The 24,609-nt window shown below is 44.7% G+C and overlaps 4 protein-coding genes across 5 annotated transcripts; 1 reads left to right on the forward strand and 3 right to left on the reverse strand.

The window, feature by feature from the left end:
* Positions 1-98: 98 nt before the first annotated feature.
* Positions 99-1,934, reverse strand: LOC119741431. The gene has a single exon (XM_038217177.1). The coding sequence runs from the start codon at positions 1,932-1,934 to the stop codon at positions 276-278; it is 1,659 nt and encodes a 552-aa protein (XP_038073105.1). The 3' UTR covers positions 99-275.
* A 1,690-nt stretch (positions 1,935-3,624) lies between these two features.
* LOC119742118 (extensin-2-like) lies at positions 3,625-4,827 on the reverse strand. The gene has a single exon (XM_038218151.1). The coding sequence runs from the start codon at positions 4,693-4,695 to the stop codon at positions 3,658-3,660; it is 1,038 nt and encodes a 345-aa protein (XP_038074079.1). The 5' UTR covers positions 4,696-4,827; the 3' UTR covers positions 3,625-3,657.
* A 9,908-nt stretch (positions 4,828-14,735) lies between these two features.
* LOC119740368 lies at positions 14,736-16,172 on the forward strand. Its single transcript, XM_038215638.1, has one exon. The coding sequence runs from the start codon at positions 14,843-14,845 to the stop codon at positions 16,016-16,018; it is 1,176 nt and encodes a 391-aa protein (XP_038071566.1). The 5' UTR covers positions 14,736-14,842; the 3' UTR covers positions 16,019-16,172.
* Positions 16,173-19,295: 3,123 nt separating this feature from the next.
* LOC119742005 lies at positions 19,296-24,336 on the reverse strand. 2 transcript variants are annotated; one of them, XM_038217999.1, is made up of 2 exons: positions 24,196-24,336; positions 19,296-20,683 (listed from the first exon to the last, which is right to left on the reverse strand). In XM_038217999.1, the coding sequence occupies exon 2, from the start codon at positions 20,615-20,617 to the stop codon at positions 19,577-19,579; it is 1,041 nt and encodes a 346-aa protein (XP_038073927.1). In that variant the 5' UTR covers positions 20,618-20,683; positions 24,196-24,336; the 3' UTR covers positions 19,296-19,576. The 2 variants fall into 2 exon arrangements, with proteins under 2 accessions (XP_038073927.1, XP_038073928.1); XM_038218000.1 differs by lacking the exon at positions 24,196-24,336 and adding an exon at positions 21,530-21,624.
* Between the last annotated feature and the right edge of the window lie 273 nt (positions 24,337-24,609).

The following is a 24,609-nucleotide window of genomic DNA, read 5'->3' on the forward strand; positions in this document are numbered from 1 at the left end:
ACTTGAATAAATGTTTTTTAAAAAGAAGTAGGGCCTACGATACCAACAAATGACAATACAGACAAACAATACACTTTTGCCAGCTACATGTACCAAAATCGAATAAAGAAAAACAGTTACGAAAGTTGACAGGTTAAAAAACAGTTAGGCCTATGAAAGTTAACAGGTTAACTCTGCCACCGATACTGGAAAGTAAAAAAAATAATACATATCCCCACGTACACTGAAGTTATTAAAACATATTGTTCATATATTTGTGACCGTGTGCATGTTATTTATAGTTCCCTTTTCCTCGTTCCAACGCTGCAAATGGGACACAGAAATTCTTCTTCGAGCGTTGGTTCCGTCACTCTGTTGCAACAGTACTTCAGGTGAACCCAGCTGTAGCACTTGTCGCATCGGGCCCAAAGTATTATCTTTGGACCTCCAGTTTTCTTGACATTTTTCGGCCATCTTCTGTTGCAAACAACACAGTTGTCGTCCTCATCGCTCACATCATCTGATGATGGGTCGGGAGAAGAAGCCTTTCGGCAGCATCTGCTGGTAGATGGCTCTTGCGACTGCGGCAGTGACGCCGTGCACGTGGCCCGCAGCGGTGGGGACTTGGGTGCTTCCGTGGCGGATGACGCTATAGTCGGTATGGGCATTGACGGTGTGATTAGCGGCGACAATGGCGGAGGCATGGGGGACATCGGTGGTGACTCGTCGTACGATGCTGCCAAGTGGTCTGCTGCTGGTGCCAAGTGGTCTGCTGCTGGTGCCAAGAGGTCTGCTGCTAGTGCTAGGTCTGCTGCTTGCGGAGTCGGCTCCTTCGATTTGCGGCCTCCTTGTTTACTTTTAACCTTGAGGTATTCGTCTTCCTCCGTCAGCATTCGGGCACTTCTGATTGCTTTTGGTCGCCTGGCGAACACTTCTGGAGATGATGGAAACTTCTCGATAGGGGCGAATAGACCATGGATGGAAGAACTTCCCCTCTCCGGTTGCTCAGGGAGCTTGCTCAGCACGACGTCAGGGTTGAATGGGCAAATTCCAGTGCATCTGAAGGATGATACTAAACTGTCACTGCTAATTCCCATCATGTAAGCTTTGCATGCCAGCGAGGCGATGTCTTCTTCGACCAGAATGCGACCTGTGTTCTTGTACTTGTGGAGCCAATTGTGAACTGCTCTGTTGTAGGTGGCCTTGAAAGGAGCAAAGCAGCCCACGTCAAGGGGTTGTAGGATGTGGGACGTGTGTGGAGGTATGACAAATAAATGCACTCCTTCCAACCGGGCCTCTTCGATAATCTGCACGCTGATGTGGGTAGAATGGCCATCATACAGCAGAAGAAGCGGCCTAACTGACCCAACTTGTGGTAGGAAGTGACCCTTGAACCATTGGAGAAAGGTAGCACTGTTGCTCCAGCCGGTCTTTGTGGCATTATTACCTGTCCCTGACAAAGTCCCCTCCGTCCACTCTTGTCGAACCCTTGCCCCCTTGAAGATGATGTATGGCGTGAGCCGATTTCCCATGGCATTCCCACAGGCAATGATGGTGTGTATTGGACCCCGTCCACACGAGACAGCATTGAATGCTCCTTGGCTCGGCCCCAGAGATTTCGGTGGCTTGTGATCTCTCGTGATTCCTGTTTCATCGACGTTGTATATCTGGGCAGGACAATCACGCAGGTTGTACTTCTCGAGAACCTCTAGAAGTTTCCCAAAGTACGCCTCTAAAATTGATCTCCTGGACATTTCTGCCCTCAAGTGATCCAGTCTGCTTGGCCTCCTCGGTCTTATGATATTCTTCCGTCTTGTGAGGAAGCCGTAGTACCAGTTTGGTCCTGGTACGAAGTCGGTGAATCGGCACTTGCGCTCTTGATCCTCGCTGCACAAGATCCGGGCCATTTCGCCGGCGATCTCACGGATTTGACTTCCAAGATAGGAGTACCCCATTTGCCCCACATATGAAATGTGTTCTGCCAGCTTCTTTTCTTCATATTCTTTGAAGAATGTTGTACGTCCACCTTGTGGTTTCCCGGCAGGTACTCCATTTGTTGCCCATCGTCTCAGCGTGGACTCGGGCAAATTGAATTTTTTTGCCGTCAGTCTTTGACTTCCAAAGAATGAACGGCAGCAAGCATGGAATTCTGCCGAAGATCTCTCTACAAAAATGAATAAATAAACAAACAAACGATATACTACAAGTTTATTTATTTTAAAATTTAATACATGATTAAATATACAACTCTAGCTCAAGTTAAGAGAATAGAAAAATCAGCAGTTATGTTTCAATAATACATTTATTTCTGACACGATATTTAAAGGCATCCTAGACGTTTTAAATACTGTGGCGGGCACGACAATTGGATCTGGGGGACGCACCAACCAGGGGATAGGAAATAAAGAGGATAGGACCTCAATTAGGGGAGGGGAGGTGCAGTCACAAAGTCGTTTAAGTAGTGGTCAGGCGGCGCGGGGAGGCGCCAATAATTGCCACGATTATTATTTATTATAACAAATTACACTTGAGCGGCTAAGTATAATCTGCGGGGACATTCGTTTTAGGAAAATATATCCTAATTTATGGGCCGATTGGACGGACAAAAGTGAATAAACAATTGGACACAAGATGTGAATGAACAACAAAACAAGGAATAAATTTATTCCGGTCCGCAACAATTAATAAAAGGGAAACAATAACAATGAACAGAATGCAGTTAAATTAATTTGATCACTCAGTTTCTGAGTTAATTAACTCAGGTTATATACCAGAGCAATACGATTACTGGTAAAATACTAGCGCTCTCCCTCAGGAGGTGCAAGTGAAAATGACCAATCGGACCTCCAGGAGGTGTCCAATTAGGCCTATTTGCAATTAAAATCAGTCACAAAAGCAGGACAAATTATTGCCTAGAATCCTTCCTTGACTGACAGCTAAAGATAAAAGTTCGTTCCTAGAAATAAATGTTCTTACCGGTTAAGATGAATTCCTGGTGATAGACTAAAATTATAACACTGGTACTATACTGGACCCGGGCTGACACAATAGAAAGATGATTTGATATGTGGCACTGTCGGCAGCAACCTGGCAAGTGACCCTAAACTAGACTGTACTTAGCAACCAACTTAAACTTCGCGCCACAGCGCAGCTATAAAAATCGCCCAAACATGCGCCATGTACACATAAGGAAATATGGACGCGCCCAAAGTACAGATAAGCGGCGCCCAATAATACTCGCGCCCAATAGCGCACAATTCCGCGCTGCATGCACAAGTGAAATGGCAATGCGCCCAACAAGGCGCTTCACGCTCTTGCTAATACGCGCGCGCGGCAGAAGTAAACACTTAAGTACAAAAATTACAAGGCGATCTTCAAGAAAATCTTCAACGTGAGTAAACTAATTTCCGTTACACAGCCCCATTCGAGGCCTGAACGGTCCCTGTTCAATAAGGCCGAAAACAGTTTACTAAATTAGTTTACGAGCATAGCAATATTCGATACAACAATTATTTTACATGTATGTATGCATGAAAATACACACATTTTTTTTTTTTGTGTGTGTGAAAACTTCCAAAGACCTTCATATAACGCAGTTAAACACTCGCTAATCAAAACTGTCCAATTAAAATTAACTGTCCACAATTCATTGGGTGGTGAAGAAGACGTCTCTGCTCTCTACTTGGTGATCTCATAAACCCGGACCCTACAGACTTGTTTAAGATCTCCGCTTCTGTAGTATTTGTTCAATGTTTCTGTCACCTTGGTTACCCTCCCTTCCAGGGCAGTTTCCAAGAAGGTCTTCTTGACGGTAGCGACAGCCTTCGAAGACACTGGAATTGGTGCATCGGTGTCTGCAGCATCCTCAGCAGTGCTATCGTCGCTGTCATCGGAGGACTCGGGTTGATGAACCTGCTGGGACTTCAACAAGGCCAAAGGCTTGCCACCGAGGGTGGCTGGAGGCGCAGTGGCAGCAGTGGGCACTGGGGATGCTGTGTAGGCTGGCACGGGAGGTGCTGTGTAGGTTGCCACGGGAGGTGCTGTGGCAGCAGCTGGCATAGGGGATGCTGTGTAGGCTGGCACGGGAGGTGCTGTGTAGGTTGCCACGGGAGGTGCTGTGGCAGCAGCTGGCATAGGGGATGCTGTGTAGGCTGGCTCGGGAGGTGCTGTGATCATAGCCCCGATGTCAAGCTCGTCAATGAAAAGACTCATGGACGGTGATGGTGATAAGCTCAGGGCTTCATCATTGATTGGTAGCAGATCGTTGAGGGGCAGGGAGGGCTGCGTTGCCATCGCACAGGGGACAGGCTCCACTGCCATGGGTTGCTCCTTACCATGGCTCGCCCTCATCCTTGGAGAGGCAGATGGAGGAACCATCCGGGGTTGGCCCAATGGCGGCTCAGCACCCCAGCGCCTTATGCCACTGCTGTGTAGGTTGGGGGCTAATGGTGACGGCTCGGAGTTGTCCTCACCAAGGCTCATCAGGATGCCTCCGAGGTCGTCAAGGTGAGTGGGATGCACTCGGCGGTAGTGGCGCCTGAGGTTGTCCCTCCTTTTGCTCTTAAAAGAGCAGCGGAGGCAGGAGGCTATCAAGGGTGGCCCATGGGCTGCCTGTATGTGTCTGTACAGGCTGCGCCTCTGTAAGAATACCTTGGTGCACCTTCGGCACTTCAAAAGCCTGCTAGGATCCAGGTCATCTGGCGCTTGTTGGGCCATTCTAAAATGAGTAACATAAACAGAAATATGTACAATTATTACACTTATCGATACCTTACGGGTACCTTGTGGGTTCTCTTGGGGTTTCTCCTGCTTTGGGATGGCATTTCCACCCTATGAGGCCCAATTAACCCGTCCACTTCGGCAGGGGTTTCATTTTCCCCAGTAACCCGGATAATTTCCGGTTGCTCTACCCCATTATCAGGGTCAATAACATTGGTTATTCCTTGATCTGACTCAGAGTTACCGCACTGAGCTGCACGGGGAGGGTTGTCGGTAAACCGCTCGCCAGTGTCTTTCAATGTGCATTGGGTCCAGTTCCACGCCTTCATAGGCTCCCCTTCATACATTTTGAGACGGTCATAATGAACGACCTTTGGTCTTGCTTGTTTATTCTTCTGCACTCGATAAACAGCATCTGACAATTTGGAAAGGATCAAGTAGGGACCCTCCCAATGGCTTACGAGTTTTGGGCAAACGCCCTTCTTTTTGGCGGGATTAAATAGCCAAACAAAATCACCTTCCTGTAGGCACTCACCACCGACCCGACGGTCATATCCTTTCTTCTGTCGTCTTGCACTAGCCCCGAGGTGCTCGGACGCTCGCTCGTGGGCACATTGCATTCTGTGTCGGAGCTCCTCTACATAATCTGCCTCATTATTGGCCTCTCGTGGGGCATTTTCTGTGGTGAGGTCTATGGGTAGGGACGTTTCTCGGCCCATCATCATCATGAATGGCGTTTCTCCCGTACTCTCCTGGGGAGTAGAGCGGTATGCAAAGGTGGCGTACGGCAGTTGTACGTCCCAATCTCGTTGGCGCTTGTTTGGTTCAATCATGGTGGCGACCATATTTATTAGTGTCCGGTTGAAGCGTTCGATAAATCCATCCGATTTGGGATTGTACGGGGTGGTTCTGGTTTTATGTATGCCCAAGATTTTACATACACTTGAGAACACAGCCGCTTCAAAATTTCGCCCTTGGTCAGAATGTAATTCTGTCGGGACCCCTAGTCTACAAATAAACTGTGTGACTAGCGTCTTGGCAACAGTTTCAGCCGTAGTATCAACCAGTGGGTAAGCCTCAACCCATTTGGTGAAATAATCACCAACTACTAGTATCCATCGATTGCCATCTGCCGTTTCAGGCAAGGGGCCTACAATATCCAAGGCAACCCTCTCCATTGGATAACCCACATGCATTTGCTGCAAAGGAGCCCTACTTTTCTTTGGTGGCGACTTCCTCCTCGAACACCGGTCACATTTCCGAATATGTGAGCGGAGATCGGCCCTCATCCCATACCAAAAATAACGGGGAGTCAATCGGGCAAATGTTCTCCGAAATCCCAGGTGGCCACTTGTGGCGCCTCCGTGCAATTCAGACATAACACTTTCTCGTAGTCCTTTTGGCAACACTGTTTGCCATTGCACACCTTTACCGTCACCAGCTTCCCATCTGCGAAAGAGTGCCCCATTCAAGACTCTCAATTGGTCCCAACGGTACCAGTACGTCTTTGCCACTACTGATTTCAGGGCAATGGCATCCCATTCCGGTCTACCGGTAGCTTTTTCTTTGGCTTCTATAATCCATGCCATGGATTGATCTTCTAACTGTGCCTTTCTGACAACCTCACAAGTCACACCTGGCTGTGCTCTCACAACTCTAACCTGTGACTCAGTAGCTTCAGTAGGCGTTGCAGAATCTACATCTTCCAGCGAATTGTCTGGTCCCATACCGCATTGGCGGCAGGGTAGTCTGGAGAGACTGTCAGCATTAGCATGTTTCAGACCCGGCCTGTGGATAATCGAGTAGTCATATTCGCCGATAACCTCAAGCCACCTAGCGAGTTGACCTTCTGGATTCCGGAAATTAGTCAACCAACGTAAGGAGCCGTGGTCAGTTCGGACGATAATTTTGTTTCCATACAGGTACTGCTTAAAGTTCTTTAAGAAACACACTACTGCAAGGAGTTCTCTGCGAGTTACGCAATAATTGCGCTCTGGCTTTGATAGACTTCGGCTGGCATAAGCAATTACCCGTTCTGTCCCATCTTGAATCTGGGAAAGCACCCCACCTATACCAACCCCACTTGCGTCTGTATCAAGTATATACTGCCCCGTAGGTTGGGGGTAAGCAAGAATGGGCGCCTCTTGCAAGCGCCTCCGGAGGGTCTGAAAGGACCTCTCGCAATCTTCGTCCCATTCAAATTCTCGGGACTTTTCAGTAAGTCGGTGAAGGGGTTTCGCTATGTCAGCAAAACCTCTTATGTATCGCCTGTAGTAGGAGGCAAGACCTACAAAACTTCTCACTTCTTTAACGTTGGTAGGGGTCGGCCAATCTCTGATCGCCGCTATTTTGTCGGGATCGGTTGCGATGCCATTCTCTGATACCAGGTGGCCGAGATACTTTACACACCTCTTAAACATGTGACATTTGGCAGGTTTCAACTTAAGGTTTGCACATCGCAATCTGTGGAAAACTTCCCTCAATCGGGTCAGTTCCTCTTCAACCGTTTTCCCATAGACGATAACATCGTCCAAGTACACTAATAGTGTTTGCCACTGAAGGCCGGCGACCACTCGCTCCATGAGTCTTTCAAAAGTGGCGGGGGCATTACATAAGCCGAAAGGCATAACCTTCCAACTATACAACCCCCCTCTCACAACAAACGCAGATTTTTGCTTAGCTTCGTCGTCTAATTCAACTTGCCAGTACCCAGAAGAAAGGTCTAAGGTTGTGAACCACTTTGCCCCGGATAAGGCATCAAGGGTGTCATCAATTCTAGGAACTGGGTACGCATCCTTTATGGTTACAGAGTTGAGACCCCGGTAGTCAATACAAAACCGTTTGGAACCATCTTTCTTTGCCACAAGAACAACGTTAGATGCCCAAGGACTGTCCGACTTTTCAATTATTTCCCGGTCAAGAAGGTCATTGACCTGCCTTGAGATTTCTTCCTGGTTACATGGTGGCTGTCTACGCAGCCTCTGTTTTATCGGTCGGGTGTTCCCCGTGTCTATTTGATGTTTCACAAGCCCAGTGCGGCCAATATCATTGTCTCCTTTGGAGAAAATGTCTTGAAACTCACACAGTAGCTTCTCAACTTCACCATGATAATGCGGTGATAGATTACTAACTGTCCGTTCAAGGAGGTCTTGGAGGTGCGACGGAACCTCCCCTTCATCTTCTGAAGACACCTCCTGGAGGTGGCCTTCTTCTACGTCACATTCATCTACTTCTGTAAGCATACCAGCTGTCGTACCACAGCGGAGCACACACTTACTTGTCCCGGGATTAAACACCCTCAAACCCACTACATCTTGTCCGGCACGGACAAGTGTTCTAGCGAGCACTAATCCTCGTTCTGATAATTCACCTCCAGTGTCCGCTGGCTCAATCATGCCCAGCGCTACTTCTTTTCCGTTTGTCTTTACGCAGCCTGGCACTATTACTTCGTGTCCAGCTGGTACCGATGTAGTTTCCTCAACTACTACTCGGAAACAGAATGAGGAACCATCTTGGTCCATACATTTTATTTTCTCTCCATCAACACTAAGTACAAGTGAACGGAGGTTTAACTCTGCTTTGGCCGGCAACAGGAAATCCATGCCCAATATTGCAGGGACTGGTAGGTCGGCAAATATTGCACACACCGGTACAATAGTTCGACCAATTTGTATCTCCAGTTCCGCCTTGCCTAGTATGTTACCCATAAGGCTTCCATTTGCCTGTCGAACATTGATTTCATTTTTCTCAAGTATCGGACGCTTGTCCTTCGGGATTTGATAATACACGGAACCCGAAATAAGTGTGTCTGTTGAACCCGTGTCAACCAAAAATTGAACATCAATCGTTTGTACTGAGCCTTTCACATAAAGGCCTTGTTTTGATACACAATCTTGCATCATGCGCTCTTTAACATGTTTCGATGCTGGCTGAACTATCTCAGCATGGGGAAATTCCCCCTTTGACCCTCGGTTTTGCTTTGCGGTCTTCCCTCGGGGCCCAGGGTCGACCGGCGTTCGTTTCCCGCCTGCTTTCTTGAGGGACACTCTTTGGCAAAGTGACCTTTCCCCCCGCATCTGTAGCATATCAGCATCTCTACCTGCTGATTCCCCCTATTGTTCATCTCCCTTGTGGGAATCCCTGTCGCCCCCTTGTTAGAGTCGTGAAACTCCCTGAGTTGTGCCGCCACAACTCGTTTAATCTGGTTAGAAAGTTGATCTTCGTTCTTCTCACTCGCCCGGCAATGCTTTAATTTCTTAGTGTCTTCTCGAAGTGACTCCATCCTCTCGAAGTTTTCGGTGGCCAGGGCGGCTCTAATTGCTTCATCGAGGGTTCTCGGTCTAGTTCTGAAAATTCCCTCTCTGATCGACTGACGCGCAATGGCATCAGTAAAATGGGCTCGCGCTAGGCGATCTCTGCCCTCTTCATCAAATTCTGGATAGGCAAGAACTACAAGTTCTCTAATCGCCTGACCGAGATCACGCAGGGACTCGTCCATCGCCTGCCTTCGTGACCTAAGCTCCATTAGGTAATTCTCGGCCATCTGACCCGGCCCAAACTGGGCCTCGAGCAATTCTAGCAACTCCCTGTACTGGAGTGCCGGTTGCCCCTCATCTTTATTCCGATTTCCAAGCACCTTCAGTGCTATGCCTTTTAAACTCGCGGCCAAAAACACGGCCGCCTGATTATCGTTCCAACCATTAGCTATCCTACAAGCCTCAAAATGGCGACGATAATCCCTCCATGGAGACTAACCCTCGAACCGGTCGGGTGTAATATTGGGACGTCCTCTGATCGCCCCGTTTGTACCCATAATGACCGGTTCATTAAACCCTTGTCCACCCCTTACCAAAGGCAATGGGCATCCACCCATTTTTGTGGACTCGTCAAGAGTGGCGTTCTCTGACCACAGAGGACTGGGCCCTTGAGTCCTCTGCTTTGCACCCCCCGGAAGCGTCTTTCCGTGGTGCACCAACTGTTCACGTCCGGTACCCTCTGGTCCGGGAACAACAGGAGCCGACGTGTCATAAGACAACACGTTGCCCGACGTCTGATGGGTGCCGGTACCTGCCCCACCAACACGCCCAAATAATATCTCCGGATCTTCTTCATCCGGTTGTATAAACGTACCGAGCGGGGTTTCTATATATTCCGCTCGGGACTTGCCAGCTTGCTGCCGTCTCCTTGATAACTCATCAAGGGAGCGTTGCAGTTCAGTTTCTTGCAGTTTTATCTGCTGCATAAGATTGCTCAATTCCACATCAGCCTTATCGGGCTCACCTGTAACTTCGGTGGCCACATCTTGTTGCGCCTCACCTTCCAAAGGAGGGGATAGCAACACTATTCCATTACTTAGCTGTTTAGCCATAGTTTACTACTTGCCGTAACCACAGCGACAATAGCGCCTCCAGTGGAGGTGCAATTGCAAATTCAACAAAGAAATAATTTACACCAAACAATAAATGATTGTTCTGCACAGATTTTATTTACGATACACACAACGCAATGCGAATCACACGCTAACAAACAGCGCCTCCAGCTAGTGTGCACTATAGCGGAGGTGCAATTTGGAGGTGTTAATCTTCGCAAACTCACGCTCACAAGAGGAGGTGAAAATGTTACAAATCACTTTTATTTTCGTCCGATTTTTATGCCCATAAATATCCCACTTCTGACACCATTTGTGGCGGGCACGACAATTGGATCTGGGGGACGCACCAACCAGGGGATAGGAAATAAAGAGGATAGGACCTCAATTAGGGGAGGGGAGGTGCAGTCACAAAGTCGTTTAAGTAGTGGTCAGGCGGCGCGGGGAGGCGCCAATAATTGCCACGATTATTATTTATTATAACAAATTACACTTGAGCGGCTAAGTATAATCTGCGGGGACATTCGTTTTAGGAAAATATATCCTAATTTATGGGCCGATTGGACGGACAAAAGTGAATAAACAATTGGACACAAGATGTGAATGAACAACAAAACAAGGAATAAATTTATTCCGGTCCGCAACAATTAATAAAAGGGAAACAATAACAATGAACAGAATGCAGTTAAATTAATTTGATCACTCAGTTTCTGAGTTAATTAACTCAGGTTATATACCAGAGCAATACGATTACTGGTAAAATACTAGCGCTCTCCCTCAGGAGGTGCAAGTGAAAATGACCAATCGGACCTCCAGGAGGTGTCCAATTAGGCCTATTTGCAATTAAAATCAGTCACAAAAGCAGGACAAATTATTGCCTAGAATCCTTCCTTGACTGACAGCTAAAGATAAAAGTTCGTTCCTAGAAATAAATGTTCTTACCGGTTAAGATGAATTCCTGGTGATAGACTAAAATTATAACACTGGTACTATACTGGACCCGGGCTGACACAATAGAAAGATGATTTGATATGTGGCACTGTCGGCAGCAACCTGGCAAGTGACCCTAAACTAGACTGTACTTAGCAACCAACTTAAACTTCGCGCCACAGCGCAGCTATAAAAATCGCCCAAACATGCGCCATGTACACATAAGGAAATATGGACGCGCCCAAAGTACAGATAAGCGGCGCCCAATAATACTCGCGCCCAATAGCGCACAATTCCGCGCTGCATGCACAAGTGAAATGGCAATGCGCCCAACAAGGCGCTTCACGCTCTTGCTAATACGCGCGCGCGGCAGAAGTAAACACTTAAGTACAAAAATTACAAGGCGATCTTCAAGAAAATCTTCAACGTGAGTAAACTAATTTCCGTTACAATACATAACAATTTCAACAATATTCATATAATGTCAATTACCTCTACGTTTTGCATATCCGCTACATTTACTCGATTATAATATCTAAAGGCATCCAAGACGTTTTAAATACATAACAATTTCAACAATATTCATATAATGTCAATTACCTCTACGTTTTGCATATCCGCTACATTTACTCGATTATAATATCTAATCAAAAGTGCACCCGCACGGTACCGGTGATGCCAAGCCACATAAAAACTAGGCCTAGTTGTATTCACTTTATATGTCTATTACAGGCTACCGTACATGACGTCATGACAACCTAGAGCAGACGACACTATTTTTACGATCCGGTAAATTTCCAGTAAACTTTGGATTATTCTGCTTACTTTTCATTAATACTGATAACGTTGACTAATAATATTACTTTCTAATTAGTTTAATTGTTTTGGAATCTTGAATTAAAAGAAAACGTCTGCTTGTTACCTTTTTTTGGCCATTGTTTCTGGACGTCGACGGCATCTTGATACTTTTTGCTATGGGATCGTCTGGCTTTCTGTGTAACCTTTGACCTTCTACGCGCAATCGTGACGTCAGAAATTTGAATCTAGTATGTATATTTGCGAAGGATTGTGTGACCTTTATTAAGTGTTAATTGTAAGAAAAATGGATTGTTCATTTCGTCAAGAGAGGAGAAAAATCAAAGTGCGCCACGTTAGGGGGCGCGCCACGTTAGGGTACACCAACAATACATTGCCAGACCATGTTTACACGTCTTCCGGCATTAACCCTAACTCCCTATGCCTTTTCGTTAGGATGTAGCCTCAATCCCGCAAAATCTTCCAATTGGCCTCATGGAAAAAATAGCATATAGCCTCAATCCTGCAAATTCCTCCATTATTTCTTGAATATGGTCCGTGGAGGGGTGACCACTGCCTGAATCCTGCAAAATCCTGTGGCAGTGAATGTCAATATGTTGAGGCTTGGCCAGTGACATCCTGGAGCAGTACAGAGGATTTCAAGCATAATCCAGGCCTATATTTATGCATGGCTGAGCAAAAGCACCACAAGGTCCAGCCCAAGACCTTGACAAAGTGCATCCTACGAATCAGTAATGCAATTTTGCCATGTAACCTCAATCCTCCAAATTCCTCCACTTTTGCAAAGAGGATTTTGAAGGTTTCAGGGCGGTTAGGGTCAACCGGTTAATTTCTGTGCTCAGCATCCCATTTGAATTTGGTCCCCTAAGACTTTCCGTCGGTTACACCGCTAACTGGGTCTCTGCAGGAGGCTGTCTGGCATTAATGGAGCAATTCACTACAAGCAATGTCCCATAATAGTCATCCCAAGAAGGGGTCCGGGGAAGACAAGGGGTTAACACAACACCCCCCCCCCCACCCACGCCCACGCCCCCAAAAATAAAGCAATTCAGTGAAATCTTCATAAGTCAAACCTCAAGGGAACAGGTTCGAAATTTGACTTAAGTAGAGTTTTGAGTTAAGCAGGGTTGTATATCATTGTTATACTACTAAAGGCAATGGATTCTTTGTTTGACTTAAAAGTTGTTTTGAGTTATCAGAGTTTGACTTATCGAGATTCCAATGTAGAAGAAACCTTGCAGTTTAGTTATCTTCTTGATTTTTCATTCAATTGAGGGCGCTGTTTCCATTGTTGTTCATGTAATTTTGTCGCACACAAGCAAAAGCTATCACAACTTTTCTTGAATTCACTGTCTTAACGTGATGCGTGCCTGGTGAGATAATCGCATCAAAAAGTGGTATTTAAGAGCATGCATTGCTGAAAACCTAGAAGGGTGTTATATCTTACACCTAACAGCTAGGGTATGTTGTAGAAATTCTTGTTTGTACAGTTATTCAAAAAAGGAGAAAATTACGTAGGAATTTTGAGACATAATATTCTCCTTAATATTCTCCTTGTTTTCAGAAGGAGAGAACTCCTGATGTAATACACAAGTACAATGACGCAATGATCTAAAAATGTGTGCGTAATTGTCAGGAAATCTAGACTAGGTTTCACCCTGTTTATATTTCAATGATGCTATGCAGCAATAAAGCCAGTTAACCCAACCGTGAGGAATTGGAATTGCTATTATTTTATACTTGGTGCTTTTGTGAGATCCCCAAGTCGAAATGAAATATTCTATACATCTCAATTTAGTCTCGTTTCAGAACTAAAGATTCCAACTAAGTTAGGTGGTATTGTGCCCTTTTCCAAAAGTGGCAGAAGTCTTCCCAACAAGATCAGATATGCATGGGCATCGTGGGGGGGGGGGCGTTTGCCCCCCCCCCCCCTCGGAAAAGCAACCAAAAAAAGGAAGGAAAAAAAAGAGAAAAAAGAAAAGAAAAAGAGGCGCCAAGTCACAATTGGTGTAAATTTAATGGGTTGGGGGGGGGGGGAATGTCCCTACCCCCCTCTAAAACTGATAAATCGAGAATATGTTGAGAAATACAGGATTTTTTTCGGAAAAATATGTTTTGTCCCCCTCTTGAAAAATCCTGGCGACGCCCATGCGGATATGTTCGTGAAAGCTCGGGTGTGACATCGATGTAGAAACGAAATGCCTGCCATGCTTGTCATATCCGCACAATTTTGAATTCATTAAACTGAAGCTTGTATTAGAAAAACAATTTTATGTCCATTGCCTATAGTATATTTTTTAAAATACTTTTTAATCCACCCTAAAGAACCCCTTTGTGTGCCAGATTTGCTTCAAAGAAATGACGTTCCAGCTCTATTAGACTCTTTTCTAATTTTAACGGGGGAAAAAAAATCGATTTTAAGGACAAAATTGTACTTTTTTTATCATTACCCGTTTAAAAAACGTACTTCCTCCTGCATAAAGCGAAATACAATGTGAAATTTTGCTTTCTAATTCACTGCTTAGACAGCTAAGGCCAAATTCAGAAGAAAAAAAAATTGGAATAAGTTTGGATTAATGTAATATCTTGTAATGTCTTGTTTTCCCGCCCCCAAATTATGAAAGGTGTCCCCGCCCCTTACAGAGAAAGTTTGTCCAAAATTGTGTCACAACATGTAATTCTCATCTAGAGTTTTTCATCTACTGCAACAGTCTTGATAACGACTCTCCGATTTTCATATGAGTTTGATTTTCATATGACACCGGCATCAAAATGCTGAAATATATGCACGCACCGACGCGCGGCCGTATTTGCTTGATTATGACGTAAAGTCATCCACTAGGCCTACACGATACGGGCGGACAGTAGCGGCGCGCTGCCGTGACTTACGTCACAAAGACAATAGCTGAACATCAAACAACGCGCGGGCCATGGTAACTAATTAGCACGAAGAAACAGTGTCGCGAGTAAATGACCACCGATACACCGTCAAAATGGACCGAATGAAACAGTCAGGAATGTGTGCAGTTCATGGAAAAACTTGCTAATAAGAAGCACAAAATCTGCGATCTATTAGTCATGATAAATAGAGCGGCCCTGCATACACCACAATCCGGACGTAACACGCCTAACGAAGGCTTCTTCGACTCCAAACATTTCGCCGAGCTTGACCACATCCAGCGTCGAGAGCAGCAGCTGAGCAGAGAAGCTACCGAACGAGAAGAGCATCTCAAGGCGGAACGCCGGCGCGCTGAGGAGGAGAAACGACGAGCTCAAGACAAGAGCCGAGACGGAGGGTCGGAGGTGAGGACACCGTGTGAGTATTGTCTCAAAGCGGAAACTCGACCTGCACGAAGATATGACGGGTCAGCTTTCAAGGCCCTCCGCCGACCACTGGCTCCCAGATGCACCTGTATGGATCCTACTAACGGTGCACTCCCGGTTCTTCCCATCGAGTACCCGGTGGATATCGACGATTGGGCTTACAAACCCTTCAGCACCATCGCCGGCGGGGGCGCCGTAGGCTACCGTGACCTCTTCCCACTGCTGATGCAGAGATGTACGGAGGCCGAGGAGAAGGATAACACGCAGGTGCAGACGGAGACTCGACGACATTCCATCGTGACTACCGACTACCTGACCGGTAGGATCAAGCTGCTAGGTACGGGAGGGGAACACCTGCATATGAAGGTCTTCCCTGTTCTCCACGCGGTCGTGAGTAGCGATGAAGAAGATGACGAGGAGGAGGAGGCATCATCGGGTGAAGATCAAGATGAGCAAGCAACCCACGACGAAGCACTGCGGTCACTGAGAACAGATCATGCCATGGCAGTACCGCGAAGGAAGTCTATTCAATCCCCTCCATTCCAGCAGAGAAGACGCTCGTCTCTGATTCTGGGTGGCTCACCGGTCGGTCGTGGACCACCAGGCGCGGCTGCTAAGGTAATCCGCCGGCGATCCATCGACCAAAGCTCGCTGGCTCTGTCTTTCGCCCGGGCTTTGGAAGCTGCCTCGGACGCCATGGCACCCATATCCGAGGACCAGGAGGCACGGAGTGAGACACTAGACACTGACTTCGATGTCCAGCACGCAGAGGAGACCATGATTCACTTGGCACAGAATCTACAAACGTTGGAGGAATTCTTAGAGGGCGCCAGTTCGACCAGTTCTATCTCTGATGCCAACAGCGATGACGATGTCTTTTAACCTCTCTATGATCGTACTGAATTCCCTGTTAATATTCCGGTAACCAGGAGGTCGTGGATCAGACTCTCACTCGGCCTTGCTTGTGAACTTTTGTATTCCCCTCCCCCCTGTATAAAGCTATCAGCCTAGTGCAGAAACTCTACATCACACCCGACTCTGAGGCCACATAAAGCTTATTCTCGACCATAACCCAATCTAAAAGCACGTTTAAATTGTGCAGCAGCAGGATTCCAGTCAAACCAGTGAGTTTGGCGGTTTTGAGACATCATCTTTCATTGAAAAAAAAACTGTTTCATTTTGCCGACGCGCATGGCTACGGCGACGCGCGCGCATACCAGAAACCGGAGACTTTTTTTTTGGCCTTGTGGAACGAATTTGCCCAAAGGTGTAGGCAACGTTGAGTATGAACTTGAACAATTTTTGTTTCAGTCAATTTTTTGTTTCAGTTAATTTAGGATGTTGCTTGCATCCGGATAGCGGTAACCAAACGGCAGGAAATAAAAGGTCCACGAACTCTATAGCGCTGTATTACGCAACACGTTACAATGAGAACACTGAGAAATCCCACTTCACTTTTATTTGGCAAGATTAATCTTGCGGACTACAATAAATTGTCCTTGTTATTCAGCGACAGTGGTGACAATGTAGCCTTTGTTTTTTCAGTGGGAAGGATTGTAGTTTGGGGGGGGGGGGGAACACTAAAGTATACCTACAAACTAACCCAATCGGGCCCACAATGTTGCTCTATAGCTGTTAACAGAAAACGAAGAAGTCCCCGTTACACCATCGTGGAGAATCCATTTTAGCAATGAATCAAATAACTTTAAGTACCGGTACTTTTGGACTTCTTGTGTTCGTGCCTTTGGAATTGTGACAGCAGATTTCCGTGGTTAGCAGAGACATGATCTTGCAGTGGCGTATCCAGCTTTTGATGTGGGGGGGGGGGGGGGGGCAACCGCACTCGCACATCCGCGCAGAAATACAGACATGCTTTTTCCCCGGACACTCGGCCACCGTATAAATCAAAAGCGGGGGGGGGGGGGGGGGGGGGGGGGCTGGTAACGCCACTGTGAACTTTGGCCTATATCCTACCATGTACGTAGGACTATAATCTACGACAGATGCCAGTTCAAACAATATTCGAGGACTTTTCCCCCAAAATCTTAACTGCACGCGAAATATTGCCATTTGGCGTAGGGTCAAGAAATGTCAAATATTTACACGCAAACACAAAATGCGTGTCCGTGTACTTGAGAACTGTGTAAATCAAATAACAGGTCAGGGCGCCATAGCAACCAATTAGAAGCTCTGAGGGTGCTATTTGTCTTCATTTGAGGTCTATATGGAGAAAGCTAGGATAGGATTAGCCTAAAGCTGATGCACCGTGCTTTTCAAACTTTGAAGTTTGCAAAGAAATAATTCAATAACTGGTCGTCCGTGGGTTATTTCGTTGGATGTCTCATTCAAAAGTGAATAACTTTCATACTGCTATGGGAAAATAGCAATTGAGAAAAGCAAATTTATTTTCGGGGTAAATCTCGAAATAGCAGGGTGAATGCATCTTCAATGCGAACTGGCCTGTGTTTCATTAGTTTCAGTTCATAGTGTGGAGCTGTAAAAGGGTTTGAAGAAACATCCATGCGCAGAGGAAGTATTTGAAATGGCGGATGTTAACATTGCTCACGATTCGGTAAATAAGAGTAGAAAAATTGCAAGCGCGCACAGAGTATATCTTTACTTGCGAGATGTGTAAACATCTCCGCCCGACAACAATAATATGTTGACTGAAATCACACAGGGGTGTATTAATATTTAAAAAAAAAAAAAAAAAGGGAGAAAGCCGAATAAGTTTTATATAATACTTTCGTGAGGTCTCAGTCTCACTAAGCGCGTGAAACTGCATATTGCAAGAATGCCCGCTTGAACAGGTTTGTTAACGAATGCACAACATACAATGACAGAGCACAAAAACTTTTTTTATCAAAGTTAAATCGGTATGGACTTATAATAAAGCCCTTATATTTCTAATTAAGTGTAATTCTAATTAATATATACAGAAAATGCATCCATAGCACGAAATTATCTCAGATTACATTTTTAGCAAGTGATACCAATTATATCTAAAAGAATAAAAGTATCAGGTCCTTCAAGACTTCTTGAGGAGCTTCAAGGATTAATACCAATGATATCAGCAGTAAATATTTGCAAATAACAATCAGTTACAGTTTTATATATGAAATGAACTTCGTCACTAAGTTAAAGTCATTTAAGATTATTTGCATTTATCCCAAAAGTATATGCTATCAAATTATATATTATCAAAAACTTACTTGGATTAAACATCGTAGTGGTACTAAACTCCCCGTGAAATTATTCCATCTGGCTTGCTGTCATTTAGAATAAATCAAGAAATGTGTTTTCCAACGATCAGTCAATTGACTGATTTGTTTTTATATATAAAGAGTGCTAAAGATGAAAATCGTATAATTCGTAATCAAAAGGTTTTCATTGTTTCTTTTTCATCGAAAGCGTAATATCGACTGAGCTGAAACTTCAGCAGGTTCGGTTTTGAACATTCTTCACTGGATTTTGAATGGGGTTATTATTGGAAACGAATAAAGTACAATCTACAGCAAAATCGTATGTCTATCTTCAGAATAAGTATTATATATTAAATGAAAAATTTAAAATAAAGCAGTATGCCGTACCATAACGTGGTACATGTACAGGTAAAAAAAGTTTATATAAAAACATCACCTGTACTGAGCGTAGCTATTTAGATTTTAACAACTAATATGTCTAAAAAATATATAGTGTTCTTACAAACATATGAAATAGAGCTTCACCAGTATCAGCCTTATCTCATTAGATTACATTCATTTTTGAGTAAATTGGGAAATGCTTCACGATAACTGATCGATAAACAACAAAATGTGTTTTTACAGTTCGTTTTTACAGAAATTATGCATGGAGTTTAATAGAGCCTATTTTCACAGCTGGCCATGGAATAGAGGGCCTACTAAAGGCTTTGAAGCTATTCAGCCGAGTGAGAACCAGGGATTTCACACTGACTTTCAAATACAAATGGAATTGTCACTCATGGAGGTAGGAAACACTCTGGTTCACTGTATTCAAAAGGTATTCATCTATGAATGTTGGTAAATGATCAGTGGTGGACAGCTGGATGTTGTTGTACATGTTTCTATTAAAATGGGATTTTATCATGCTGCCACCATTTCAGTCATGTTCCCTGTATCCAATAACAGTACTGAATGTTTTTGCGCAAAAAGGAACCAGACTATTTTTCCTTCCAGTACGGTTTTGGTTACGTTGATTTAATTGGGTAAAATCCATTCAACAGCGCAACATGGTAATGGTCTACAGAGATTACTTGTGATTATAGTATTTCAAATTACGTGAGATTTTCACAGCTAAATGTAGCCAATAACATATACTATATTCCCATGATATTTCTTGAGTGAGCCACATTGTTTTCAAACTCGGTTACTTTCTCTTTGACTCACCCTGTGGAATTAGAAGTGCATAAATTAGGCCTACCTAGCGCCGAACAGTCATACTGAGATAGTACAGTGCATCCTCAGAGGGCGGCAAAATCTCGGCGAGGCAGAACTCCAGGGAATCTGTCAGAGAGTCCAGATAGCCAGCCAGTTTACCAAGTTCATCATTGACTGTCCGGTAGATATCCAAGCCTTTGTCAAGCTGGTCGTTATCGGTGTAAACTTCTTGCTCTTTCAGGTAGTTGACCGTGTTGGTAATTTCCTCATCAAGCATGGTCTGGTTCATGGCCCACTCTTTCAACATTGCAATGACGTTCCTCTGAAATGGTTTGACGACCGCTTTCTTGGCTCCCACGCGGAATTGATAGGTGACCACGGATTTCATGAGACTCTTTTTGGTAAGCGTCCCGACCTTGTGCTCGAGTTTGACGGCGTTGTAAAGTTTCGCCATGTCGCCAGCGTTGAACAGGACCGCCTTCCCCACTGCTTTGCCCGTCCATGGTCCGAACACAAAGTCCAACGCGCTGACGCAGAGGTTTTCCGCAAGGAACCCAAACCAGGAATTCTCCTGGAAGATGTTTCTGCCCTCGACCACGACTGAGTAATTCAGCTGGATGTAGTCTGCTGCCCCGCTGTCCAGTGTCGTTCTCATGCTATCCATCTGACTTCTAGGAATCTCGACCACCTGCGAGAGATCATCCGCTCCCTCGAACCCACCGTCCGACTCCTCCAGCCAGAAAGAGACGCCATAGTTGAAGAAAGAATTGATGGACAACGACTCTCCGAACCTGAGAGTCTCACCCTCGAAAATCTCTTGTGCTTTTGTCGCATGGCCACAGAGGACGGCCGAGTGGATATTGACGGAGATTTCGTCGGCGGGCTTCCCAAACAGAGACTCCCAGCCCAAGAAGACATTGTCAGTAGGGGGGCTAAGTAAGGTGACTTGATCCACTTGGATATTCAAGGAATCACCGTGACCAAGTTGACACTGGTCCATCCACAGCCCAAACACTGCAATGCCTCCAAGAACAACGAAAATTATACCTACTATGCCACAAACTCCAGTGGCCTTATCCGACATTTTGGCGACATTCGAATCAGCGTTTCGGTCCGAGACGAAATGGATGAATGCGGTGGTTGGTCAGAGCTATAATGCAAAAGATACGGAAAGTTCAGTTCAGTTCGGTTGGAATGGCAAACAATCAGAAATGAACGCATATATATGCACAATGGTCATATGAGGCCAGTGCTTTTGTTCAGCTAGCTTATGGCATGTTTAAACCTTTAGAGTGAACGTGACCTTAAAAATATTGGGTTTGGGGTGACGACTGAATACAGAACGTCCGGCCACCTCTAGTCTTGATTCAAGACGGTTTCAGACCGTATACGCCATCACACGGTAGTTAAAAGTGCGGAGAATGCACCTGCGTCTTTATCAAATAAAAACATCTAAACCCCACTATTATCATATTTATATTTGATACTCAAACTACATTTTGTATATAACAACACCAAACAGCCTAACGTTTTATAGCAGAAAGAGCTATAGCTAATGACAACTGTCCAATCAATCAATTGAGTAGGCCAACAAGTTTTCTGCAGACAAGGCAAACATATCGGTCAAAAGACATTTTCGATACCAAATCCAAAAGTTCATTAAGCTATATGAAAGGCTTTTCTTTTTCCGAGCCTGACTAAACAAAACATAATATAGTAGACGGCCAGCGCGAAAAGGAGGATTTAAGAGGGGGAAGCTTCGTACTCCATTTCAACAACAAAAAAATAATCGGCAGCAGCTTTTTTTTCCTCCTCAATTTGTTTCAGGTTTTCCTGAAATAACCTGTCAGAGAATTGTATCTCCTTAATTGTTTTAGGCACTTGAACTCTTTAACATAGATTCTCTATTGCGAGAAGACTTCAAGACCTCAGCTACCCCCTGAGAAATATGCTCGGAAATTATCTGGGTAGCGCTGCCAAAGTTCCCAAGACTCACCTTGATGATAGCGACCTCTACCGCCGCGGCTGCCTGACCGGCTTTGCCAGAGACAGAGTGTATAATAGGGGAATACAAAAAAACCCAGACTTGTGGACCAAGACTACAGCCATCAGCACCCCGTCACTGACGCATGCACATATGTAAATTGACAAATTAAGGCCGATATTTTCTCAGGTTCAACGCACACAGCAGAGAACTTTTATCAGTGTTTCCTGTTACAGGCAAATCGACCTGACCATTTCCTTTACAGCAAGGACACAATGGACTTTTCCTCAATTGTAAAATTAGGTTCAAAGAAAAAGAGTGTGACGCACCTACAATAATTAAGGGTAATCTTTCAAAGAGGTAACCTTGAATGGCATTGCGTAGGCTACATCGTGATTGTGCTTGTGTCATCAGCAAATAAACCGAGAAAATTACGGATTTGTTTACAAATACTACTACGAGGGGCCTTGAAAGCATCCGTGCGGAATTCATCAGAATCGAAACTGTATTCTATCGCGGGATTTGACTGCTGAACGAGGCTAAGGTCATCCCTTTCACACCGAAACGCTAAAAAGGTCTTTGACAGAGTGCCCACAACCATGGCAAGGTTCCTATGATATGGGGCACCATAAATGACAAAGTTATGACTTTGAAATAGTTAATACCAAACTTATACGTTGAAGGGAAAAAAACAATACATCCCACGCATATACTTAATTCATAACATGTACGGTATCGGAGGGCAACCTCTATAAGTGATATGTTTAATTTCCTTTTTGATACGGCGCTTCATATGTCCTGCTCTCTTATTTACAACGAGAGACAAATAATTCACTGTATTCGACTGAACATTCACTTCCACCGTCTGAAACTATTCGGACAAGACGATTTAGAATGAAATACATAATGTTTTCACTCACGTTTCACTGGATTTGTTCTTTTTCCCCGAGACTTTCAATCTAAATTGAGAGTGATTTCACTCTAAATCGTCTAGTCCGAGTTTAACTCTTTGGAAATTAGAGAGTGGGATTCGATATAAACCTTCTCGCTATCGAAGAAGATTTTGTTCCCCTAAAAGTATTGCAAGGTTGGCCCGTCGATTTATTACTCGTTATTAACCCATAACAGTCCTGAATCTTCCACTTTTAATGTGACGTTTCACACACCATTGGGGGTTAACTAATTGTAAAACTGACTTCGTTCAACAGCCCGTGCTTTTTAGTGAAACAAATCCACAGGAGACTGAAAAAAGGAATAAAAATACAGGTACAGGAGTGAAAAATCTCTTGCACCGTCGGCCATCATTGACTATCAATGGCGATGGGAGTCATGCCTATCGCAAACGAACAAAGACACGCCCTCAAGGTTATATGTGACGTCAGAGGCAACTTAAGGCCGGTGCGGGAGTTGCCGACTCCAAATGAAATTGTTTTGTTTGGAGCAAAGTGGTATTTAATAGCAGAAATAATTCCAATTGCGATAAGGGGACACCATTTGCAAACACTCCAAAATGAAACTTACAAAATACTATGAAACATCCTACTTGATTGTTAGTAAATAATAGGATCAGGCATTCTGTGAAATTATTGCATCTAGTGTGCTGTCATTTTCAAGACAATGCACCTTTTTCTCGCGATTGTTAGGTCCGAACCATCTCTAGAAAAAAAACCGTTTTTTTTTCAAATACTGCTCTCAATCGACCGAATTGTGTTAAGTTTGCAATCGGTTACAAATGTGTGCGTGGATGCGAGTTATATTACCGCTGCCGAGCGATAAACTGGGGTAATGCCACACAAGGATGCAAGTCAAAACGTTTCACTGAACTTTCGAAGCTTTCGCACCTGCTTCAGAATTATTGTATTCCAATCTTTGCAAATGGTATGTGAGGAGTGATATAAATGAACATGGGAGACTTTATTTGTGTTCATGGGCGTCGCTAGGATGTTTCTAGAGAGGGCAAAGCACATTGTGTCCCCCACATCCTTGTACTTTCTCTATCTTCTCAATTTATCATTTTTCGAGGGTTGGCGGGGGAAATGTGCCCACCAGCCCCCATTGACACGTACCCCTGTGGACGCCCATTTTGTTAAATCTGTATTAAATTAATAGCAATATGACTTCACATCTCTTGCTTTTCTTGAGGGGAGGGATGGTTTTTTTTTGGGGGGGGGCGGCGGGCAAGCGCCCCCTTGCTCCCACTCGCGACGCCTATGTTTGTATTGCATGCTGGTGCCAATTTTCAAGATGTTATCAGTGACAGTGATCGACGTGTTTCACTTGCAACCCTATGTTTTGGTAAAATCCGATTGATTTGATCTATATAAATAAATTATACGATAACTGAGTCTGAACACCAGCCAAAGTTTAAGACTGACATCCAGAGACGGCGAACCAAATTATTCGGAAGATTAGAAATAAGGTGACGTTTGAAACAAGTAATAATATACGCGCGAAAGGTCAACTGTTTTCAGTTATTCGAAACGTCTCTAGAGTCCATGCAATGAAAGATCATTCGTAAGGAAGGTTCGCCTGTCTGGAACTAGATTCTGTTTGGGTCGATTGTAGTCACCTTAATTTAAGGTGATTGAGAATCGACCCAAATATAATTTGGTTGCACTATACATTTTTGGCTTGTACAAGACACGGAACGCTAGTCTGAATTGAAAAAAAGTACTTACCAAGTTACCTGGGGTCTTTGCACTGAGTAGCAGGATGGCGAACGGTCAGTTGTGGTGGTCATAAACTGATTTTATAGGCAGATGCCGGACATTGACACAGGAACGCAGGCTATACGTATACTTCTGGTTTCGTTTTCTTTGAACTGCATATTGTTCGAGTTCATGACTCAGAATACACGATGTATACGCGTAACTTGTGAATTGTTTTGAACGATGACGTGCACCGTCCACAATAAGGGCCGCGTGGTGTGGGGACCTTTTTTGGTTCAAGTTGTACGGTCTCGCAATCTTACCTCACCAGTGTAAGCGAAATCACACGGAGAAAAATAGGTCTGACTGAGGCTTTGCGATATGGGGCACAACTAGGGAGATATGTGAATGCAAAATGGGTCTGAAAAGGGGAGAGAAGTTACA

This window comes from Patiria miniata, unplaced genomic scaffold (assembly GCF_015706575.1).
Source record: "Patiria miniata isolate m_02_andy unplaced genomic scaffold, ASM1570657v1 HiC_scaffold_5, whole genome shotgun sequence".
NCBI lineage: Eukaryota > Metazoa > Echinodermata > Asteroidea > Valvatida > Asterinidae > Patiria > Patiria miniata.